Source organism: Xiphias gladius, chromosome 18 (assembly GCF_016859285.1).
Source record: "Xiphias gladius isolate SHS-SW01 ecotype Sanya breed wild chromosome 18, ASM1685928v1, whole genome shotgun sequence".
NCBI lineage: Eukaryota > Metazoa > Chordata > Actinopteri > Istiophoriformes > Xiphiidae > Xiphias > Xiphias gladius.
This window is the reverse complement of record NC_053417.1, coordinates 27,544,927-27,570,422: the sequence shown is the minus strand read 5'-3', so window position 1 is coordinate 27,570,422 and position 25,496 is coordinate 27,544,927. Positions and strand designations below refer to the sequence as shown.

Below are 25,496 nucleotides of genomic sequence, written 5' to 3'. Positions count from 1 at the left end.
AAGACCAAGGGAAACCCCTAAGTATTGCTCTTGATCCCACATTTACCCACTTTGATTAAGAGAATCAACCCCTGAATGATTTAAACCTTTCAATTACAGGCCAAAAACTGCTTGTCCTACTTCTCTTTATCTGCTTCTTAAAGTTAAGATACTTTAAGATAGATTTAAACATGAAATGATTGCACGTATTGTTTTTTTTCCCCCAGAGTAAACACAGCTATATAAAAGAGCTCCATCACACCCCCGGAAAAATCTAGTTTTTAGTGACCATCCACGGTTTAACTGCTGTTATATACAGGTGTACTCCAGGACCCTGTGACATCACTGCTGGGTGGAGTTAAAGGTACAACCACACACATGTCTGACCAACCAACAGTGTTGCTGGCTGTGGTCTGAGGTGAAAAATGTTTAACCAGGGGACGCAGCTTTTCGGCCTGGTGTTAAGTTACTCATTAAAGTCAGGGAACATTTTCATTTAAGAGTCAAGACGGATTATATTGGGCTGCCTAGAGTAGCCTGTTTCAATACGCGCTGTAGGGTTGCAACTAACGATTATCTTCACTAACAGTTAATCTGCTCGTTGTTTACTCGATTAATCGATTAATTGTTAAGGCTATGAAACGTCAGAAAAGAGTGAAAAATGTCCATCCCAGTTTCCAAGATGTGCATCCAAGTCCAAGATGACGTAGAGTTTCGGACCAACAGTCCAAAACCCAAAGATATTCAATTTAATGTGATAAAACACTGCAAAAAGATGGAAATCTTCATATTTTGTGAAGCTAAAAACAGCATTTTCTTTGCCATTTTTACATAAAAATGACTTTAAAGTTAAATCCATTATCAAAATATGTCCGTTCCACGTAGAATATAGAAAAAAAACAGCCTGATTACCAATAAATAACATGGTTATTTAAGGAAGTTTTTTCCTTAAATTTACTCCAAATAACCTTGACTCAGGTATTGGTATTACTCGAGTCAAACCACGTCACTAACCTTTCCGGTAAACACGAAAATCAAACCCTTCCTGTACCTCACAGGAAGAAGCCACCACGCGCTGGGCCAACCTTCATATTTTTACTTGAGGTTTTCAAGTGAGAAAAACAGCTGGCAGCTGTTTTGGAAATCAATGTCGAAATAAACTGAGGCAAGAGATAAGACACACAGCTGCAGAACCATGCTTGACTTGGTCTCTCATGCCTGGTTGAAGTAGCTCTCACGTTTATAGAGTTGTGAGTTGGCATTTGTTTCAGATTTGGGTTGACATCACCATGCATTCAATTCTTGAAAGGTCAGAAATCCTAATAACACATGGTATATTTAAATACGTTTCCATTTGGATGCTATTTTAACCGTTTGAATTGTCTTAAGGCTCTCTTGGAGGGCCGTTCTGCTGCGCTCTGGTCTGTGCTGATAACACATCTGTGTATTTTGTTTCAGCAGGTCGATTGTGTTTCCAGCTTTCACCTTTGCTATCAGATTAATTCATTCAGTCAATCTCTCTCAACACACACATGCTTTAATTCACACGCTCCCTTGTGCATCCTCTAACTCTCTGGCTCTCCATCCCGCTTTCCTTTCCTTCTTGGCGATCAGCACTGTTGAGGTATTTTAGGAAAGGACTTTGAATGGAGGGTTTCCGCCCCAAACTCACTACTTCCTGGATTCGATTATTACCTGCGGACCAGCAGCTTCCTGACCGAAGCAGATTGAACTTGTTTCATTACTCACAGGAGTATCCAGCTGAACTTAGTTTTTCTGTTTACATAAAATCTCTTAACTGTTTGACATTACAAGGACACACACACACACACACACACACACACACACACACACACACACACACACACACACACACACACACACACACACACACACACACACGCACGCTGTAAACCTTTCTTACAAGGTTTACAGTTAAGTGACTCCCTGTGGTGCCATTCCTAATTTATGTACTTAGAAAAAATCTTTTCAAACAGGAAGATTTTACTTTACATAAGGTACTGTAATCACGGGTTCCAAAAAGCTGTCAATCAAAAAAAAAAAGTATATTTATTTGTTTATTTTTGAGGTGTCCTCCAGGCAAAATATCTAATCAGAACATGTTTTACTCTGTTTTTCTACTTCACTCTTTTCTAAGACAGAGAATTTGAGCTCTGCCGTTACATTGGATGGAGAGACTACAGCAATTATACAAAAGCCATATCTTGAGTCTGTATCTCGTAGACACTGTTAAGAGTTCAGCCTCAGACAAAATTCGAGTCAACCTCCTGTCCTGTGTGTGTCTGTCAGTATTTGTAGCAGGGTTTGGAGCAGACAGATGTGGAGGACTGTGTGTTTGATGAGTGTTTGTAATATTTCTGAAGGCCCCAAAGTTATAGTAAGAAGACTTGTGTATACTTTCACATATCTGCTTGCACGCATATTATCACAGGCTTGCACACACATGTTCACACGCATATGCAGAAGACCTTCTCCCCTAGATGTGTGATGTACTTCTTAGCCGAGGGCTGTGATAATTAAAACTCAGCCTTTGTGCAGAGATCTTATGAATTCTCCTTTTCTTACATTCTGCTTATACAATTAAGACCAACTTCAATGCATACTGTGCCCAGTTTAGGTGATGTAAGATGAGTTTTCACCAGTAAAGTATGAAAAAATGACAAATGTGTAGGACTGTTTTATTTGTCTTATGTTAATACCACCACCCTGCTATTGGCAGGTTAAAACTAATTCTTAGAATCTTCAATTTGCAGAACTACACATTTAAAATGGCATATAAAATATCTTCCAAAACACAATACTTTGCAATTCATACCAAGTCTAAAACACACCGAGGTATTTTAAATGGCTCTAATTGCGTAGTTCAGATTTCATACCTTATGTGTTTTAATCTCTTTCTGACACCCTCAGTGCAAACTGAGGTATATGTTTATGCTGCATAAGTGTTTATACTGCCACGATAATGTATGGAAGTTTAACAGTGTGTGTCTGTAGGCTGATGATGAGTAACCTACAGGGAGAACAGTCAAACTAAATATACGGCACCTCCTGAATGAGGATCATTTCTGGGGTCTGGGTTCACTCCCTTTTTGTGGGATTAGAGGGATTTCAGCAGATTATAGTAATAAAGACCATTGATATTCATCTCTTGAAAATAAATTGGCCATCGATATTAATCCACTAATTCTATGTGCACTGTACTGTATATGTTCGAATGTATGCAGACCGAATGTGTTTATATTGTAGATGTCATGTTAATAACATGGATGTTTAACAGAAAAAGTAACCAGAGGTTTTATATAGCGGGCCCAAAATATAACATTAGCCCATATCGAGTTACAACAGGCACTTGCTAACATTAAAACATTAGTAAACAATGACATGTGCAATATAATCAATGTAGTCTGTGATGATTTTACCTGGCTAAACATCTAGATACATGTGGATAAACAATATAAATTACAGGTGACAATAAGGTCAGCTGAAAATAAGGGTTCATGGTCCTATGTACTAAGTTTTGATAAAGTCAGACAAACTCTAACTGTACAAAATCCCTTATTTGTTCTTCTTTAAGAAGGGATTAGAACAAATAATAGCACATTTGATGCCTAATTAGGCATGTGTTCAGACACTATGTTGGACCATGTTGTTACCATCTGGCTTGGTCACAGTCTGTTCTGTTCAGCACCATTTGGTTTCACTTTGCTGCATCACCTCCAGTACAGGATCAGAGCACAGAGAGGTCAGGCTACATCTGGGTTAATCATTAGCACAGCTGGTGTTTGTGTGCGTTTAATTAAATGTAATTCAGTCTGATCCTGTATGTTTGTAACTGTGATTGTTGGGGGTTGGGGGCGAGAGAAAACAGACCTTTCCTATGGGTGCCACTGAGGTGTCGGGACAGTAACTAAAGAAAAGGAGGAAGGAACTGTGGAGGAGGAGTTGCTGCGTGTGATTTTTTTATTCCATGGCCAACGAAGATTCTGACTGTTTGGAAGGGGCTGATTAACTTTTAATGAGCCAACAGTTTAACCGGACAGAAATGACGTAGGTGTTTGTTAGCCATTCTAAATGAATGTGCCAGTATTCAACTGTAGTTAAAGACAGCAACAGTTGAGCCTCAGCGAAAGAGCTTAGAACTAGGGTTATTAGTGTAACCACCGACAACGGTGGGGGGATAAACAGCTTCTCACTGAGAAACACGCAAAATTAATTTTAAATGTTTATCATGTTCACGTGAATCCGAGAGTCCGAATCAAGTGAGGACCTGAATAATGCTAGTTTTGGTGAAACTGGTAGCCCGTGTCCTGTTCAGCTAGATGTTGCCTAGCGATGCAGAAGACAGCACGTCTGAGGCTCAGGGACTGTATTTTATAATGTTTAAAAGAGGAAACTGAGATCAAAATTTGTTTCATGCTTAAATCAATGACTGATATCATTAGCTTAATTATATATGACATTTTGTTGGAAAGTGGCCAGGGTATTAACAGGATAATACCCTCTAAGTTTGTATGTAGATGATTGTAATGGATGAGACGGGGGCTAAGAACCACCTGAGGCAAATATAGTAAATACTGTACATTCTACATTCAAGTGATTTCTAGCAGTGAATGAGAGCCGACATACCTTGGCAATATTTTCCAATTCTTTGCTTTACTATGTCTTATGTACTGACGTATATACTAAATGTATGTATTAAATATGTACTAATCTAGTAATTCTTCAAAGTAAGCTTGAAATTAATATTGGCAAGGCTAATGATTTATGACACTGTAAAGCAGGGTATGCCATTTGGTAGACTCCATGATAAACATTGGTGTCTGCTTAGTTAACGTGCTGGCTAGTTAGTAGCAAGTAGCCACTATAAACAGGATTATATGAGGCTTCTAAGCAGTGTTGGGCAACTCACTTGTAATCAATTACTCATCCCATAATAGCCATTAAAAAGTAATTACATTACTTTACTAATTACTAACAGAAAAAAGTAATTAGGTACTTGTCTTGTTACGTTTCTTTCACTGCTCAGTGCGGATACGTCAAAGTTGCTTTTAAACAACTCCACACCACACACTGCAGCTTTCATATTTTTAGGGAAAAGCTGATAAATACCAACGCTTTAATGATATGGAGGTTTCCAGTGACCATTAACAACCACCTTATTCCTGCTGACTGCACACGGCTGCCCACAAGTCCCGTCCTCACACTGAGGCAAGGTTCACACACCCTCCAACTCAGCAGCTTACTGGTGGATAATGTTTGCACGCCAGTTAAGAGCAACTTTGAAGTTAGCGGGAGTCGCATTTCTCCTCTTTTGGTAGAGGATAATCATCCCCCCCAAACCGCCAGCTCTTGCTTCTTGCATCTAATATGTATCAGACCAGTGTCTCCACTGGAAGCACAGGGATGAAATTAATATCAATCTCCATCAAAGTCCTGATAAGAAAGCAAACAAACTCAAAGAAACAATGTGACTGAGATTAGTAACTCTGAATTTAGAACTACTTGCTAATTCTCCAATTAACCTCCTTCATATACCACGAGCAGTTGGATTTATCACACAGCTGCAACAATAAAACAATAATTTCCTAAATCCCAAGAATACTGAGACAGAATAAAAACCCGTTCTCCCTCTGAGAAATGTTCTCAATCAGCAACAAGCCAGGCATATTCCATGGAAAGCTAACACAGTGCTGAAGCTGGCAACTTAAAGAGAGTGAGTGGAAAAAAAAAAATACTTTGATCGATTTCCCCTTTAGCTATGGGTGTTTGGGTTTACCAAAGAACAGACTGAGCTTCAGGAGACAGATGGTGTTTAATTTGTGACTCATTCGGATATTTCACACATAAAAGAATGATTAACCTTAATGGAAAAGGTAATCACTGAGAGATGAATCCTTTCAAACTATTTAAAGTACTCTTAAAATATAATCCCTTCCTGGAAAAAGGAATTTAAACAATTACAGTTGTGATAATGCAGTGGATCTAAATATGTGGTTTAGGGGGAATTCTGGTATTTTAAACAGTCAGAGGAAGGCAGATTGATTTGTTGCAATTTGGTTTGTATTTTTATAAAAAAGCTCCAAGCATTCTAAAAACTTGCAAATAAAGGGTGAAAATCATATCACTCGAGTCCGTCAAGCAGCGTTAGAGCTGTATACAGCTGATATGACTTGTTCCATGCGTGCAGGTGTTTGATGGAAACACGGGATGAGGAATTCAAGTAAATCCCTCCTGACCTCATCAAGTGTTTGGAGATACTCTGTCTGGTTTGTGTCAGAGAGCAGGAATGTAGAGCAGAGAGCTCGTGCTTGATCTGAAAACTTACATCAACCCCGGACTTTGTTTAACGTTGTTAATATCCAGCAGGTGCGTTGTGGGCGACAGCAGGTCTGCTGACTGGAGGTCTGTGTTTAAAGGCAGCAGGTGACTGAACGGTTCAATCTGCAGCTGAACGGCTAATAACGTCATGACTGATGGAAACTCAACTGTTTGCAGTTTAAACGCCACAAAACACAGACTGCATTATGATGGAGAGTGTGCTGGGCAGCCCAGCTCACAGTGAGATTATCAGTTTAAGTGATGCAGATGTTAGTTTTAGGTTTTCCCAACATTCTGATGGAAGCCGAACATCCACAGTTCATGTGAATCAATTTAAGAATTTGAATTTGTGAATCAATCGTTGTGGTTAGGGCCTGTCATATATGTTTTTCTGTTGATTTAATTTAATCTTTTTGCTGTCTTTTTGTTGTTGTTGTTTTTCGGTATCATTGTTAGTCGACCTGCAACCTGATTTATTCCAATGTCAACTGTTACTGGAACACTTCAAGCGTAAAGCACCAAAATATAAAAATATAAAACGTAATGTTGATATTTAGAGCCACTAGGGCTATTCAGTCTACTATTAGTGAGGCAGAAAACTACAACTGCAATCTGTCTGAGAAACACTGTGCAAGTATTTGTAAGAAGCAGTGCCGTCAAACTACATCAAAATACCAAATCTTCAACGACAAAACAAGATCAGCTTGATCAACCCTATCCAAGTTGCAGGAAGGTGCATAAACAGAAAGCATGGCTGTGGAATGTAACCAGTAAAAAAATGATCACTCACTGTTTCATCTGTTACCAACGGCATGTCCTTGAAATATTTTCACGTCTTTAGTCTTTTAAAAATGTTGTTGTCCTACTGCAATTTTGTCTCTTTCTTAAATTCTGGGCTGCTCCCTCCTCATCCTTCCTCTTTTCAATAATATAAATGCATTTGGTCTTGCTTTGCTTTTTACTGCTTTTCATATTTCACTCTCTACAGTACCTCGCCTCTCTGTCTCTAAACTTTCCTGCAAAACTCACTGACATGAACAATGAGTGAATGGTCTAATTTTCCAGTGTCAGGCTGTGTCATTTGATTTATAATCAGAGCAGAGGAAGCCTCCAGTTAAAAGAAAAAACACATGTTAAGACTTGTCAAAGTACAATTTTATGTATTTATGTTTTAATTGATTTTGTCATTAAAGTCAAATTAAAGTACAGTGACATTTAAACTTGGTGCCCTTGTGATGAAATGTCTCATATTTGTTCGAGTAATTTATGTTGTATTTATGTTTTATGTTGTTGCAATTTATGTTCCATTTACCATGATTTTTTCATTATTGCATTGTATGTGCTATGGTGTATTATGAAAATGGTCTTGAGTTAATAAGTCTGAATCTAAATCTAAAGACTATTGAGTCCTGGATGGAGGTGAAACTCTCCTGGTTGAATTATCAGTACAGATACAGTAAAGATGAGCAACAGTGTCATAAAAAGTCGGGTTCTTCCATAGTAAGTCAAAGGTACAAGCTCATACACATGAAAACTTAAGGAGAGAAGTCAACTACAACTCCCAAGGAACTTGTCAGTACAAAACATCCAATTACGGAGTTTATATGCTTCTGCTGCATGTGCCACTAGCAATGTGCAGAAGCTAAAGTTTAAACTTCGTAGAAACGGGATGAAAAATTCAGCAGTTAAAATCAGTTCACTCTAGATTCTGGCTCAGTTTTGGAAGAATTTGGCGACCATGGTCTGATGTTTTGCTAATACTGAATCCTGAATTTGCAATAGTTCTGATTCATGTCTTAAGCTAGCTTCTTCCGCTAAGCAGCAGAAGCTGAGGCTCATGTGTACTGCAGTTTTTAGAGCCTTCTCTCACGCCTGTCTGAACTGTCTGAAAGAAAAAAACAAAAAACAAAAACATGATTTCTCAGAAACGAAGCAGAAATAATTAAATCTGAAAGCCCTTATATAAACCTATGGTACTGTGTGGAACATTGCCTCATTTTACATATTTTTTCACAACCCCTTGAGAGATCCTAACCCCCAGATCAACAACCGAAAATACGGCCACCTGTGTCTCTGTATCTACTGTCAATCTAATCACAACTTAAATATCTCCTGCATGATGTCAGGGTCACGGTGTAAACACGTCCCATCGGCAGAATATTTGCCCCCACTGTGCATCATACTATCCGCCGATCCCACCACCCCTCCCCCGTCTCCCTCTCCTCCCTCTAGAATCCCTCTTTTACTCCCAAATTCCCAAATCTGTCATGTGCAACAACATGGAAAGGGCTACATCACCGGCTAGATCACCGGCTTTCCAAGCGACTGTCCCCAGATTCTCTGACGAGCGTGAATATCGCCGCGTGTGTGACCGTCTGTACGTGTGGGATTAAGAGAGAGAAAAAAAGGTGACAAATAATGGAAGAATGGAAGTGTGTGTGTGTGTGCCAACGAACAGGCGGCTATTTAATCGCTCATGGCCTTGTGCATGTGACTCATGTTGGACTTGACAGAGTAATGATGGCTTATTGTAAAATCCTCCACAGCCTCCAGGTACGGTAGCAACACACACACACACACACACGGACACACGCAAAGAAACTGCACACACACCTGCTTATATACTCATACAATCCACACGTGACACGCAGTTACAGCCGCGCACATTCACACATATTATTAAATTAATCACATACTGCCTGAATTTCTCACACACACACACACACTCACACACACACACACACACACACACACACACGCACGCACACAGTACAGTACAGTACAGTACATGCACATGTATTAAAACAAGCTCCATCTCGTCTTGCCTCAATAATAAAAACTACATAAGGCGACAGGAAGTTTATTTGGATGGAAGTTGCAATTAGAAACTTCTCCGCCTCCAGCTGTTTCTCTCCCATGAAACTGAATGAACACACTGAGTAAAACAACAGTTTCTCTGCCTCCTCTTCCCATCATTCTCCTCTGTCAGTTACTGGCTCCTCATTTCTTCCCTGCCTGTTCTGTTTCATTTCCTAATTATTCTATTAGTCAACTATTTTGATAATTAATTTTTCATTTAAGCAATTTTTCAGTCACAAAAGCCAAACATTCCCTACTTCCAGCTTCTCCAGGATTTGAGGATTTTATGCTTGTCTTTGTCTCTTGTCACTGTTAATTCAAAATGCTTGGGTATTGAACTTTTCAATGAACACTTGCATCTATTCATAAAATGATGTTTTGGAGCTGCAACGATTAGTCGATTAATTGATTAGTCGATCAACATTAAATTAAATAACTATTTTGTCAATCGAATAATGGTTTTAGTCATTTTTAAGCAAAAATGATGAATATTTGATGGTTCAAGCTTCTCAAATGTGAGGATTTTGTACTTTCCTCTGTGATATATGACAGACAGACTGAATATGTTTGGATTTTTTACTTTTGCACAACGGTGGGAAGTTAGAACAGACATTTTTCACTATTTTCTTACATTTATAGAAGACACGACAAATAATCAGTTAATTGAGAAAATAATTGCCAGATAAATCGACAATGAAAATAATCATTGCAGCCCTACGTTGTTTATAATTCACAATGTACTACTATTATTAATTTATTTCAGTTGTTAAAATATTTATCTTTACACTCCTGGTTTTCTTTGTTAAAAAAAGATCTGAAAATTGTACGTGTTGTACTTTTATAATTGATATTTTTATTATGTCTTGTGACTCAGCACCTGACTGGCGACAATGACAATTCAGCTTGAATCTAGACTTTTACTTCATATGATGCTGTTCTCATTCTTAATGTCAAACATCGTGACTTCGTATTATGTATTACTGCTTGCATTCACCCAAAAGCTAAATTTAAATGGACATATTTACGTAGACATGACAGCTGGTTGGCGACAAAAACATGTTGCATTGGCTTCAATTGCTATAATGTATGCAGGCTAACTGGCTGAGCTATTCCCAATTCTCCCACAGCTTCATTTACTGCTCTCAGATACGTAATCACCTGCATCAGGTCAACCAGGTCACATCATTGGTGGAGTTCTACTCATGTGGCTTCGGTCCAGTTTGTTGACGTTATGTTGTTTGTTCAGATCACGTTTGATGGATGTTCCTCTTTGTTCTGATGCTTTCAGGAATTAATCAGTTTCAGACTAAACTTGCTGAATTTGTTAGGATGTCGCCCGTGCAGGCGGAAAAAAACAAGAACAACAAATGAGGCATGAGATTAACCCGAAATCAAAAGTCATACTGGCTTTCGTCCTATTGAAGAGCAATATTTCACTGACGGAGGATGAGATATTTTAATTTAATTCATTTCAGATGTCAGGTTGGTAATAGAGGCTGCATTTGTTCTGACTTGACTTGGCTTGAGATCAGCGTTTGATGTGATACTATTGGTATGAATTTGACCTAAGCTACAACCTGTAGACTCACAAACTTACTTTAGACTTGTTTCTGAAGACTTGACACTTGAGTCTTGGCCTTGGATGTTGCATATTAGTGCTTTTAAGTGCTTCATTTAAATGTACCTTCATTTTTTCCTTCATCCAAATTCCAGTTTTACTCTCTCCAGTTCTCCTTTGTTTCATCAGCAGGCTTATGTGTTATAACAAATCTTGTATCTTTTTTGCGTAACAGCTATGCAGGTATGTTGTCCTGACAAAGGCAGACAACACTGGCAGCAAATGAAACCACAGACAAGAATAACCTTAACCCCTGTGCTACAGATCAGAGTCACAGCTTGGGGATAAGAATTTTGTAATGTGTTCTTTGCAGTGTTGAGTGTGTGTTGAAATGGGTGTAAGAGTGTGTATGTGGATGACTGCTGTATCAGGTAGACATCTCTGAGTCACTGTACTAACAGCAATAACAAAAATAATTTTTATAAGTGGCTGGTGTTTACTAAAATTTCCTCTCATCTTTGTTCGGTAGGACACACACACACACGCACGCGCACGCACGCACGCACGCACGCACGCACGCACGCACGCACGCACACACACACACACACACACAGACGCACACACTAGATCTACACTACATAAATCCAGTCAAAACAACATCGGATTGTCACAAGCCTGTGAATCATGGCAGTGCAGACTGATTCACTGATTGTGTGTGTGTGAATGTGAGGGAGATGTTCACGGGTCTTTTGAAGGTTGTCTTACTTGTAGGGGTCGTTGGGATCCTTGGCGTTGCAGGCCTCAGCGTGTCCGTTACACACACAGCGTCCTCCGATACTGATGTCTTTGATACTGTAGTAATACTGCAGAAAAAAAACAACCCAAAACAGCAGTTATTACCAGCAATATTTTGTCATATTTCATGTTTTAGTTAAGGAATAGTTCAACATTTTGGGAAATACACTTATTGCTGAGAGTTAGATGAGAAAGATCGATCACACTGTGATGCCGGTATGGTAAATATAAAGCTGGGGCCAGGAGACGGTTAGCTTAGCTCAGCATAAAGACTGGAAACAGGGGGAAACAACTAGCCTGGCTCTGTCTAAAGGTTAAAAAAAAGAAAGAAAAAAATAATCCTAAAAAAATCAAAAGCTGATCAATTAACATGTTGTGCCTTGTTTGTTTATTCCATATAAAAAAAGGGATGTAAATTGACCATTTGTAAGTTTAGAGGGAGGTACGTAGTGTGCCTTATGCTAAGCTAAACTAATCGCCTCCTGGTACCAGCTCTTTTCTGACATGAGAGTATCAATCTTGATATTTGAATCTGGGCAGGAAAGGAAATCAGCCTTTATGCAAAAACGTCAAACTTTCCTTAAATTCCAGTGGAATTTGAATGTCTGATGTTTCAAAAAATACACTGCACATGATATAAAAGGATGTGATATTGTCAAAAATTGTCTTTTGTTCTTAGCTACAGCTGTGTCAAATGCGATATCAAATATTTCAAATACTGAATATTAAGTCAGAAAAAATAAAACATACATCTTGGGTCTTGGTTTGGTCTTACCCTGCGGGTGACTGTGGGGTCGCGGAGCGCCTTGCCCATCAGGTGTCCCAGCAGTGTGTTGGTTCTCAGGAAGCGGAGCCGGATGTTGGTGGCCTTGGTGAAATCCCTCAGCACCGGCGAGTAGGAGAAGTTCATCGCCCCGGGACGACCGTTCACCAGGGACACCACAATCTGAGAGAAGAGAGGAGGAGGGGGACAAAGGTATCGTCAGCTAACGAACAGATGTGGAACGTTACAGCCTGGGAAAGATGATATCAAGATGATATCAACCGAATCAAGCACAAAATATTTACCATATGATATCACGGCACAGAAAACCTGCATGTCTATTGTGACTCTGTACCGCATGATTTAATTAGTCCTTGATAATGCTGCAGGATTGTTTTTCTGACTAGTACGTGTTCTATTTCAGAAACGGTTTTATTTTCATGTACAAGTTAAGATGACTATAACATTTGAAAACTAGCATTTTGGCTATAAGGGGCAGATTTACAGTATTTTTTAATAATGTGATTAAAAAAACAATAAATGAAAAATAGATCAGAAAATAGCTTTGGAAGCTCTTTTGAATGGACATCTTGAAGATATTTAAGGCCCAATTCTACAAAATAATCCACGGGCTGTAACCAATGACTGTTTCCATTATTGATTATTCTGACGATATTTTTCTCAATGGATTGATCAATTGTCTCTGTCAAATGCCAGAAAATAGTGAAAAATATCCATCAAAATTTCCAGAGTCCAAGCTGACTTTACTTGCTTTGTCCGTCAAACAGTCGAAGACGTTGAGATTTTCCTTCACATAAGATGAAGAAACCCAGCAAATCCTCACATTGGTATAGTTGGAAGTAGGGAATGTTTGCTTGAAAAATGACAAATAATCAGTCGCTGATCGTTTTTCAGTCAGTCAACTAATCGATTAACTGACTTGTTAACTTGAATGAATTGTTTCAGCTCTACAACTCTGTACAAACACATTAAAGTATTTTATACATGAAGGCAAACATACCTCTCCATTTTCCAGTGGGACTATACGCGAGTATTCGGTGGTGCAGAAGATGTCGTCATCACTGTTGATTCTTTCGATGGTTCTCTGTCCAAAACGCTCAATACAGTCTCTCTTAGAGGCTACACAGACACACACACACACACACACACACACACACACACACACACACACACACACACACACACACACACACACACACACACACACACACACACACACACACAAATGAAAGAAAAGCAGAGAAAGGGGGAGGAAAAAAAGAAAAGGTTATAATCAGTTAAAACCACATACTGGGAAACATGTCAACATCCCCTCTTGTTAAGCTTCAGGAGTGAGAAACATCTTGTGTCATTTTAATGATGCGTCTCGGTGTGATAATTAGAGGAGGATTTGGGTTTGGTGGAGGTCTATGTTTTACCCAAAAGTCCTCCTTAAATACACCTCAGCTGGAGCTTCACAACAGCTGCAATGCACAGCTGCCACTGACTACAGTAGCTCTATATAACTGCCCCCTAAGCATAAGCTACTGTAAACCTTACTCTATTTCCAATCCCACACCTGATACCGCTGATTCAACAATTATTTTATTCACAAATTAATCATTTAGGCAATAAAAATGCTAATCACGTATTACCAAATTACAAAATCCAAAGATATCAATTTACAGGGTTATAAAAAAGGAAAAAAGCATGAAATCCTCACTTTTGAGAAGATAAGGGACTGTATGAAAATGAGTACGTTGGAGGGGGGTTCCAAAAAGGGGGAGGCTTCCTTATTTTTTGCTGAGGGGAGGGTGGTCAAATGTCTTTTTGTTGGGGGGAGAGTGTTTAGTGATGGAAGTTCTCTCACCAGAGAGCACAACAGCTCACACCTTGACTTTATTATGCACCTTAACAGGAACCAGTGAATATGTCAAAAAAAAAACTGTAAATGTGTCATATAAAGTAACAGTGACAGCTCTTGGTTCAAAAATAACTAAAGGCAAACAGGACGAATCATTTTGCTGTGCTTGCCATAACTCTGGCCACTTCTAATTCTACTGCTGTTGTGCACGTTGGTGGCTATGAGAAAATGGTGATTATATTGACACATTAAGATCTACAGTAAACTGGAGTACACCATATCAAATTCTTTGTGCACTTTTATTCTTGTTATTAGTGGAAAAGTGAATTGTACCAATCAATAATTTTATATCATTATGAAATATTGTAGGCAGTTACAGTCTCTCTCTAACTCAAAGGGAAGGGTCCTAAGAATATATTCAGGGAGCTTTTTGCACAGTCTCTGAAACATATGAATGTTCGGGGGCATCTTTCATTTCACTGACTATCAAAAAAGCTGTTGGTTCATTTGTTGTCGTCAACTAATTGGTCCTAAGCCTAAAGTAACCTCTTGAAGTAATACAGATCATTCAATACTGAGCCACTTTAACAAAATATCAGTCTGTGAGGCTGAATGGTTGGTTGCATCTCAGTGACTCGTCTTTTCTAGGGAAAAAAGATACAATGTCGAACCTTCAATTCTCTTTACTTTCTTTTGTCCTTTTCTCTCTGAGCTATGACGAACTTTGGATCAACTGCGCTTGTGTGTCAGGCGCTGGATAAACAAAGTTGATTTGAGGATGACGTTCTTATTGATGCTAGCAATAAGCTACCAGTAAGTAAATGGTGACACATGACACATACTGTACATCCTCTATTTGTGGAGCAGTTCTGAGGTCATGGGCCAGCCATCAGTAATAATCTAAATTCATCTTATGAAGATGATGTGACGTGGCTTTCCTTTTCTTTTAGAATTCATTCAACTGTAAAAGCATGTTTAATGCTACAGCTTGTAAAAGTCACATTCTTGAAGACAATGGGTACCGTACATTCCTGGAATACTTTTCAGTTTATCTCAGATTTGTCCCTGACACAGAAGAAGACACTTGAAAAACAAGACAAAGACGAAGAATGAAGGGCGATTTTATGATGTCAAGATGTCAAATCCAACCCTTTAAGAGAGTGTGAGAGTTTATCTTAGTACCAGCTGCAGTGATTCAAACTAAAACTGTCAAATAGTTCTGGGATTTACAGCTTTGAGGTCAATGCTAATTTACTCTTGAGATAAATTTTCGGTCAGAGGGGAAAGGAACAGGCAGGACCTGACCCCAGGTAGCCAGTCAAGTTGAAACAAATGAGGACCAAAATTGAGCTGCTATTGGCACATATTTGCCTGTTGGATGTGCTTGGATTTTGGATTCCCGTCAGCTGTAAGCCACATTGTCTGTCCATGGGCTCGTCATTGGTGCATCCACCAAAGATGCCACTTATGGGCCAGGAAATTGCAGCTCAAAGACACCTGGATTTTACCAACAACAGCTGAATTTTTCCATCAGCAGCTCCTGCAGCACACACAGTAAAGCATTTGACAATACAGTCTAAATTAAAAAGTTTCAACAAGCCGGCATAACTTGCAAAGATTTTCCTGGCAGAATTCTCCATCATCCCCCAAATGCTGTCATCTGAAACTGCTGATGATTGGTTTTGGGCTAAGTCCCTGTGAGTATACCGGTATAAATGCTTGCAGTAATGTATTGAGAAGAAGCTGAGAAGAAGTCTGAGAAGAAGCTGACTTCTGCTTTCAGCCTTAAAAGTGAAGTTTACCAACTTCACATCAAAGAATTTCGGATAACAGACGTCCATCAAACTGTCAAGGTTTTATTTATCTGCCATCTTCGACACCTGGAGCAGCTTTCAATAATGCTAATTAATTCCAGGTTATTATGTGGGAACACTACACACACACACACGCACACACACACACACACACACACACACACACACACACACACACACACACACACACACACACACACACACACACACACACACACACACACACACACACACACACAAACAGATGAGGTAGACCCAAACCCCTGCCGACTCTCTCTCTTTACTCAGATGTTCTTCAAGCTTCAACCTGTTGGCAGACATGCCTGGAATTCCCCTCCAGCCCACCTAGATGGACAGCTGCCATAGCCAATCAGCTGGCAGCTTTATGATGAAATGATCCCCCTCCTCTGACTTGACCAACAAATCAATCAACCAATCAGCCGCCTGCCCCAAGGGCTGCTGTTTAACTCTAGGATTAGAGGGAGAATTAAACTGAGCCCTAGGGGAGGTTGGGAAAGCATGAAGTGATCCTGATGGAATCTGACATGGTTTGGTCCTAATAACCTGACATCTGGAGTCAAACACAGGTGCATATGTATGTACTGTGTAGCTGAATATACATCTATACGTGTGCTTCTACTTACAGGCGAAGTACTGCCAGGGTTGGTAGTTCTGACCGAAATCGATGGATCTCTCCAGAACCCAGAGGTCCGGACGGGGAGAGTTGGCGAACTTTATCAGCACGTAGGCCACGTGGAAGAGCTGCAGAGACACACAGAGAAGAAGAAATTAACATTAAAGATCATATTCAAACATTAACTTTGTTTGCAAGGTTTCTAAAAATTTCTGGAATTTAATGTGCATTTAGCCAAGAGAAAGGAGAAAATACAATAGACCGAAGAGGAAAGGAAAGGATAAAAAAGTAAATTAAAGGAAATTAATAAAGGAATATAAATGGGCAAAGAGAGCAGAAAAGAAGGAAAAGAAAAGGATAGCATAGGATAGGATATGAAAGCAAAGAAAGGGTAGGAAAAAAGTTTAAGAAAAGAAAGGAAATTGAAGGAAAGGGAAAAAAGGAATGTAAAGGAGCAAAGAAAAGAAGGGAAATCAAATAAAAGCCATCTAGCAATTGAGATGAAAAAGGAAACACAAGCTGCCGGCTTCGTATAAAACCGATCAATCTTATATTGACCTGAGCAGTTGACCTGTAAAACTGCTCCTCTCTGAGGAGACATCACGTCAACACCAACTACAGTACGCCTGATCTATTATGTCCTTTTACATGTAATGTTACGAGTTATTGTCAAAAAGCTCCTGATTCCTAACACTAATGAGCTCAAGATGCTCCTTCATCACACTCTCTAGTCTCAGTCTGGTTCTCCGGCCATCTGTTGTCTCTTCTCTTCCACTTGTCATCTCTCATTCATTTCCTGAAAGGCCCTGAAGCTGGTTGGACGGCGATGACAAACTGCTCCCAGGGGTAGAGAGGGAGAGAGGGAGTAGTTCAGCTGCACTGTTTTGTCTGTCAGACCTTGAAATCGCTCCCCGATTGAAACAGAACACACTGAAACAACACAATGACGCACATAATAACATTATAACAAATCACAATCACCTCCTCTGTGTGTGTGTGTATGTTGTACAGAGAGGCAGTGTTGATAGTTTGGTTTAAGTGAAGTATGTGATGATTTAAAGTGTATATATAAATCTGCAATAAAACTGAAAGAAATGGTAATTATTCACATAATCGTCTCTCTGGGGTTGTGTACTTGATTGTTCGGGTCCTATTCATTATGCATGATATATAAAATATTAATTGATCCCAAGACATCTCGTAATAACTATTCATTATTCATGAAGGCACGTTTCATTATAGAGCAAGTGGAGAGAGTGGAATATCTCTAGGGTAACATTTCTACAGGCCAAATGTGTTTCCTTCTGTTACTTTGTGAATCTAAATGATTAAGAGGTGAAAGTGGCAAAGTAAGCAAAACCTCTGGAATTACCTGCATTTCTGTATAAATGTGTCTTAAATTGGTCAGATCTTCATCTAAGTTAAATTTATGAACAAACACAATCCATTTTTAACTAAGGACACACAAATAATTGTATTGTTCTTGTCCACATTGAATACATCACTCAAACATTCACAGTGTAGGTTGGAAAAAGCAAGTGAATCCCTCGGCTAATGACATCAACAAAAGCTAATTGGAGTCAGTCTAATCAATGAAAATATATTTCAGGTGTGGGTTAAAGTGACTTTGACTTAAGAAACACTCAAACATATTTGAGTTTGCTATTCATAAGAAGCATCTGCTGATGTGAGCCGTGCGTCACAAAATAAGATGTGAGAAGACTGATGTTCATCAGTCCATAAACCATCAATAAATGGAATCAATGTAGTTCTGTGGCTGCTATCCCTAGAAGTGGGCGCCCAGTTAAGATGATTTCAAAGGCACAACACAGAATGCTCACTGAGATAAAAAAAAAAAAAAGAAGCCCAGAGTAACGGCTAAAGACTTAAAGGAATCATTGGAGCTGGTTAACATTGCTGTTCATGAGTTTACCAAACACAAATCATGGTGCATGGTTGCATTGAGCACGACGTAGGGGGAAGCTGCTCCTCTCCAAAAAACACATCACTGCGAAGCTGAGGTTTGCCCCAGAGCTTTTTGACACCCCACAGCGCTACTTGGGAAAATGTTTTGTGGACTGATGAAACTAAGGTTGAACCATTTGGGAAGAGCATGCAGCCCTCTGTATGGCATAAAAAGGGCCCTGCGTACCAACATGAAAACACCATCCCAAAGGTGAAGTAAGGTGGAAGGAGCATCACTGATTTGGGGCTGACTTGCTGCCCCTGGGCCCGGACAGCTCGCCACCATCTGTATCTTACAGGATAATGTCAGGGTGGCTGTCTGCCAGCTCAGTAAAAGTTGGGTGATGCAGTAGGACAATGACCCTGATCACTGGAGCCTTTTGGAGTGGCCAAGTCAGAGCCCAGATTTTAACCCAATAGAGATGCTGTGGAATGAGCTCAGACAGCCATTCACACCAGACATCCTGAGAATACGTCTGAGCTGAAGCAGTTCTGAAGAAGAATGATCCAAATTCCTCTTGAACGTTGTGCAGGTCTGATCCGCAGCTACTATTAGTGCTTGTTTGAAGTTATTGCTGCTAGAGGAAGTTTGACCAGTTACTAAATCCCAGGGTTCACTTACTTTTTACATCAGCCCTGTGAATGTTTAATGGGTGTGTTCCATAAAGACACAAGGGATTATAATTGCTTGTGTGTTATTAACTTAATCATACTTTTAGGGCTGCACATGGAGGGTCAGCCCAAAGTTTGGGCAGATGACAAAACCTGATGTCAAGCCGGACTATGTCGGACACGGAAGGTATAATTTGAGTCCAATTCCTTGAAAGTAAAAACCAGCCAACTTGTCTTTCTGGCCATGTTACAACAAGCTCAGTTTTGCTGGTCTTTGTTTCACAAGGAGCACACACACTTTTTGATCATCATTGTAGTTAGGCCTGTGATCTCCAGACTTCCTCCTTTTGACATGCAGCTATGTCAGAGGTGCTGACACACACACCACAGAACAACTTGCGCACACAAAGACCTGCGAAACCCAGCACTACTCCATCACTGTGGAATGCCAGAAGTGTGGCTGATGAATGAGAGAGGAGGAGGATGGACGGATGGAAGCAGAGGAGAGGAACATGTCGGTTTTTCTCTGTTGACAGAAGAGACTCAAGTTCATCCATCTGTCTCCTGTCCAGCCTTTCATACTTTGTTACTACTAAGACTACAACAACTGAAAACTTGTACTTTTATATGCAATTTAGCTGTATTGTAGAAGACTGTCCGGTTAAAGAAATTAAATTCTACTTCAAACACAAAGATACTGTGTATATAAGGATACATGTGTGCGAGGGATTGTGTTAGAGAGAGATCTGAAGGACAGGAAACCGAAAGCGAGGCCTCCACACGTCCCCCAGGGCCAAAGATATTGAAAGAAAAATCCAGAAGCATTCCTCTGATTCCCGGGTTAAATTTTGACCTGCCCAGGGAATAACCTGAAGTGCAGAGCAGATCCTTTGAACTGAAGACGTTTCTAACTGAAAACACATGCAGAGAAATCAGGTGATCTGTTCTGAACTGAAGTTCTGCTCTGATTCGTAGTTGTTGGACTTTCACATTGATTGCAGTGTTTGATTGAAGCATTTTACAGCAGCTATATGTAGCCTTTTAAAATCATTAAATCATTAATACATCTTTTAAAAAAATATTTCTGTAAAACAAAACAGAACAAAAAAATACAAAAAAAAAAAAATTACCGAGACGTCAGTCAGCCTCTAACAGCTTCTTTGAGGAGAAAGGACACAGAAAAAGTAATTGAAGTGTTTGAAAATTAAGGCATGACACAGGATACAAACACTAAAAGTTACAATAATGATGACAATTAAAACATTGATTTTGATTGCTAATGAACAGGAACACATTATATGAAGCTGCAAACTGAAGACAAATTGCATCGCAATCCGGAATAAAATGCAAAATTAAACTGTTGCGCTACTTCCTCTCTCTCTCTCTCTAACTCCAACTCTCAGTGGGAGCCAGTCTCTTGCCTGGTACACACACACACACACACACACACACACACACACACACACACACACTCAACAAAAGGTTTCGCTGACCCCCTTTTTTCCAACACGCATACACACCATCCATTGGATTTATGGATTAGTGGCAGCCTCCCAGGTCAACCTCCCTGAATTGCCTGCAGACCCATCAATCAAAACGATGGTACCATGGTAACGGGCAGCCAGCAACAGGTCAGACTAAGGGGAGAGACACTGGTGGAGAAAGCGTGAAAGATATTAAAATAAAAAAAAAAATAAAAAAATAAAAAATAACGACAGAGAAAGCTACAAAGACAGAAACTGAAAAGTCGTCTTGGATACAGGTGGAAAAAGACAAGGAGGAACTCGGGATTTAAAATGCTTTAAATGCTCTTTATTAAAGTTATACGTAAGAGCTGAGGCAGCTTCTCTCTCACTCATCACTCAAACCTCGAAGCTCAGCTCAGAGTCGAGCCGTCAAAGACTTCTACCGACCACTTTGTCTCATACAAACAGGCGGACAGTGCTAAAAGTGCACTTAGTTGGCCAAAGGAAGACATGAGCGCTACTTCCTCAATTAACCTTGCAGGACGGGACTCTCAACAACTGTAGCACAAACGATAAATGAAGAGGTTAAGATCCACAGCAATTTAGGATTTGTGATGATAGAAGGAATGGAGGGCGGATAAGAGGAGGATGAATGGAAGCAGAGATCATTTTTTATATTTCTTACATTAAATTTCTACCCTTGTCTTGTTTTCAGCAAAAAAACTGAAATGCGTAAAACACAAAATCATCCACTACTATTGGAGAGGGAACAAGGCAGTGTCCCTTTTTATTGTCAGTCACATTGCAACGGTGCTCTCACAACTTTAACGACTTCAACACCAAGCATAATGTGCAGCCAAATTTACTTTCAAAGTTGAAAACACAACCTCATGGATACTATTTAAAGGCCGCAATACACAGATGAAAAGATCGCTGTGGTTTAGTGGTAGATATACGAGGCTACAGGTGAATAGGAGGGTGAACCTATTAACTCATACTAAACAAACGTCCTGGCAGGTACTGTTTGAATGTAGTTATATATGCCCAAGTGTCCGAGGAATGCAAGAGTGTGTGTATGCGTGTGTGTGTGTTCTGGCCCCTGGCTGGTTTAATAATTGTTCACACATTCCTTGGTGGCACCACATTCCCGGTGCCTCAGGTAACCATGGAGATAAGACAGGAGACATACAACAAAGGGACAGAGGGAAGGATGGAGGGAATGAGGAGGGAGGGAGGAGATGCTTCAACATGTACAAACCCTGAAGAGACAGTGATAGCAGTGGACAGATCAACTCTAAATGTCCCCTGTTGAGTTTAAGTGTGAGTTAACATCCTTTTATTGTTTATTTTACATACAGTCGATATTATACGTCTCCTTCAGCTGAAACGATTAGCCGATAAATTAATTCTTCAATCTACAAAAAAAATAAATAAATTGATCAGCAGATTTTGATAATTGATTAATTGTGTAATTTAATCGTGTGATTTCTTCCACAAAAATGGCAAAAATCCAAAGTTTTCACTTCTTAAATGGTATTATTGGCTGTTTTTTTAAGGCTTCTATGATTGTAAGTTGAAAATATTTGGGTTTTGAACCGTTGGTTGGACAATACGAGGCATCTGAAGACTTCGTCTCGGGCTCTGGGAAATTGTAGTCAAAATCTGTCAGTATTTCCTGTGAAAAATAATCAGATTAAATGATAATAATAAATAATAATCACTAATTGCAGCCTTATTTTAGTCCATTCCATAAACTAGAAGACATGTTCACTGAGGTTTGAACTTTTTAGCAGAAAGAAAAAGATACTTGCTACTAAAAAGATTAATCTTGTGTAAAACAAGGCATTATTACACTCATACGCATCAATTCTACCTCGTAAATATCAAGTTAAATTGATTTCTTCTCTAACCCATCGAACCTCTGGGACTTCAAAAAGTGTCTCCATTTTCATAGGTTTCAATGTTAAGAGACGATAAAGATCCAGTGGCTGGAATCCAACATTTGGATCAGCACCCTAATCTAATCAAGTGTTCCTTGGCTCAAAGGCAAACTGGTCTCTGTGGGGCTGCTGTATTGAAAAGAACAGGCAAAGCAATATGATTACTGAGAAAAATCTAATAACTGTAAATAAATCGTAATGCTATAGAGGATGAACCACATGAGGAACTGGACGGATGACTAGAGAAACAGCTGGAGGGAATAAAGTCAGATCAAACCCCCCCCCCCCCAAAAAAAAAAAATAAAACTAAAAAAAGAATAGAGCCAGAGAGGAACTCTACCTTAGTGACGTCCAGAAAAGGGCACCATGGGCAGAAGTGGACGGTTTTTATGCTGTGTATGTGTGTTGAGACAGGACAGTATCAGAATGGGTGACAGACATTCAGCAAAGAGAAGGTTGGGCAGTTTATAAATGTTCCTGTCAGAAAACCACAGCAGAGAAAACACAGAGCAGTGATCTGCTGCCACTCAACTCATGGCATAACCGACCACACTCTCTCTGCGTGTCTGTGCGTGCGTGCGTGGGTGTGTGTGTGTGTGTGTGTGTGTGTGTGCATGTGTGCGTGTTTGTCCGTGTGAGAGGAACTATTGTTCTGGAGAGAGCACACCTTGGCAGTCATCTCCAAAACTTTCCCAAGCCTCTTCGGCGCAGTGATGAGATTCAACTAAATACTGATTAGTGAAATTTACCATTGTGAAATGAACATGCGTTGGTGACTAACAAAGTACAGCACTTAGTAAAAATATGCAGACTGATCCCATATTTCTTGACTGCAGACACGGATCCAAATTCAGGTTTTAGACATCTGCTGCTGGGGCTGCAACTAATAATTATTTTCTATTATCGAGTAATCTGCTGGTTGTTTTCTTGCTCGGTCATTTGATCTATAAATGCTGAGAAGAGAGTGAAAAATGCCGATCAGACATTCCCTGAGCCCAAGGTGACATCTTCACATTGCTTGTCTTCTTCAATCAAAACACAAAAGGTGTTCAATTTACTGCCAAACAAGACTAATAAAAACACTAATTATTCCATTTTCAAAACTGACCTTGTTTAATTTTCTATTGACTTATATTGATTCCTTATGTGAAAATACAAATTTTCCTGACTGACATTAATTACGAGACATGTAATATGTTGATTTGAGGATGAAGGCTCATTCTTGACCTTGGAAACACTATTATATGCAGCTTAAGATTCACGAGATTTTTCCAGAGCTCTTGTCTGTACTGCAGTGTCTTCTTCAGTAAGGCCCTAAATAAGATAGACAGTGAACTTTGACGACAGAATATTTTATTATGAATATTCTGAATTTTCCGGTTAACGGAGTTTCAAAAATATTCATAAATGGTTATTTCAAGTTCCTAGAGGCATTAGTTTGCTTTTGTAAATTGTTAAATGACCACAACTGATTATCAGAATTGCCAGATACATTTTCAGTCAGTTACTGACTGATTAACTGACAACTAGTTTCAGAACTAATTGCCTCTAAATGAGACGCAACAGGAATCATTTTTCACTGAGCGTTTAAAAGTTTCTGACCCTGGAGAAAAAGCCTCTTTTATCACATCTCACACAGTGCTACAGTGACACCAGCTACATGTTCTGACTCTGGACACAGCACTGACAGATGTTCTGGTGTGTGTGTGTGTGTGTGTGTGCCAGATATTTCTTTACAGTAAAAGCCAGGTGGATGGGCAGATAACTGTGGTGTCTGGAGAGAGAGAGAGAGAGAGAGAGAGAGAGAGCGAGAGAGGGGTGTTGATAAAGAACAGGCATAAGGGAATAATGGCAGTGTTGTGAAGCTGAGACGGAGCTACAGCTGCATCTGTCAGTACGGAAGAGATTTAAAGGATCATTCCGTGGTCGTAAGTGTTTCTGTTCGGTTCCTGCATCTCCCCTCACTGCTTTCTTGAGAAATAAGCGACGCTCACTTAAAGATTAATTTTAAAGCATCACGATAGACACACACATCTCATAGGCCACGTGTATATATTTTTGATGGTCCACTTTAGGGATGCAACGATTATTTTTATCATTGATTGATCTACCAATTATTTGAATTGAAATCGATTAATATGAGTCTATGAAATGTTTAAAAAAAAAAGTGAAAAAATGGCACTTACGATTACTTAGAGCCCACAGTGATGTCTTTCCAATCAAATTCCAAAAGCTTTTTAAAAGATTTTTAAATTTTACAATCATAGAAGTATAAGAAAACCACATGTAAGACCAAGAGAAGCAGCAATCCTGATTTGAAGTGAGTAAGATGAAGCCTTCAGTCGTCAGTCCTGCCGTCAGTATCTTTGTTTCATCTCGTTTTCTGGGTACTTCTGAGTTAAACAACAACAATAAATAAATTACGGGCTCAAAATTCTGGTAAAACTTTTTCGGTGCATGAGAAAACTCGGAGCTCTAAAAGGTGCCTCGACAGACAGGACAATGAGACCAGATCTGAAAGCCTGGTATTAAATATTAAAGTTCCTTTATAACTTTCCAAAATGTGATTTGTCTGCTACTTGTTCACAGCAAAGGAGCTTCTTCCCTGACGAAGTACAGAAACACAGAGGTTTGGGACTTTTTGAGTTGGAGTGAATGATGCCTGCGTGTAAAAGAGTAGAAGAGGATATAAAAATATAAAATGTAAAAACTTTAATGACACTGCCCTCATAACACTCCTATGTGGCATTAATCCTTTCATTCATTCTGTTGCCACTGACTCGCATTATCTGTCCCTCATCCGTCAGTCAGTGTGTAATCTGTCTCACTCCGTCTCTGCAGGAAGATCCAGTGGTGCCAGACTGAGCAGCAGCAGCTGGACTGACAGACAGAGGATGTGTAATACAAC

At 39.6% G+C, this 25,496-nt stretch overlaps 1 protein-coding gene across 4 annotated transcripts in view; it reads right to left on the bottom strand.

Moving 5' to 3' along the window:
• Positions 1–25,496, bottom strand: part of lama5 (laminin, alpha 5) — a 114,615-nt gene that overhangs the window by 53,238 nt on the left and 35,881 nt on the right. For all 4 annotated transcript variants that reach the window (XR_005709354.1, XM_040152220.1, XM_040152219.1 and 1 more), the window contains exons 3-6: positions 16,616–16,733; positions 13,315–13,433; positions 12,306–12,476; positions 11,501–11,598 (exon numbers count right to left, since the gene is read on the bottom strand). Coding sequence is in view for 3 of the 4 variants with exons in the window: in XM_040152220.1 (XP_040008154.1) it covers positions 11,501–11,598; positions 12,306–12,476; positions 13,315–13,433; positions 16,616–16,733 (506 nt within the window). In the remaining variant the exon portion in view is untranslated. The remainder of the gene's footprint in view (positions 1–11,500; positions 11,599–12,305; positions 12,477–13,314; positions 13,434–16,615; positions 16,734–25,496) is intronic.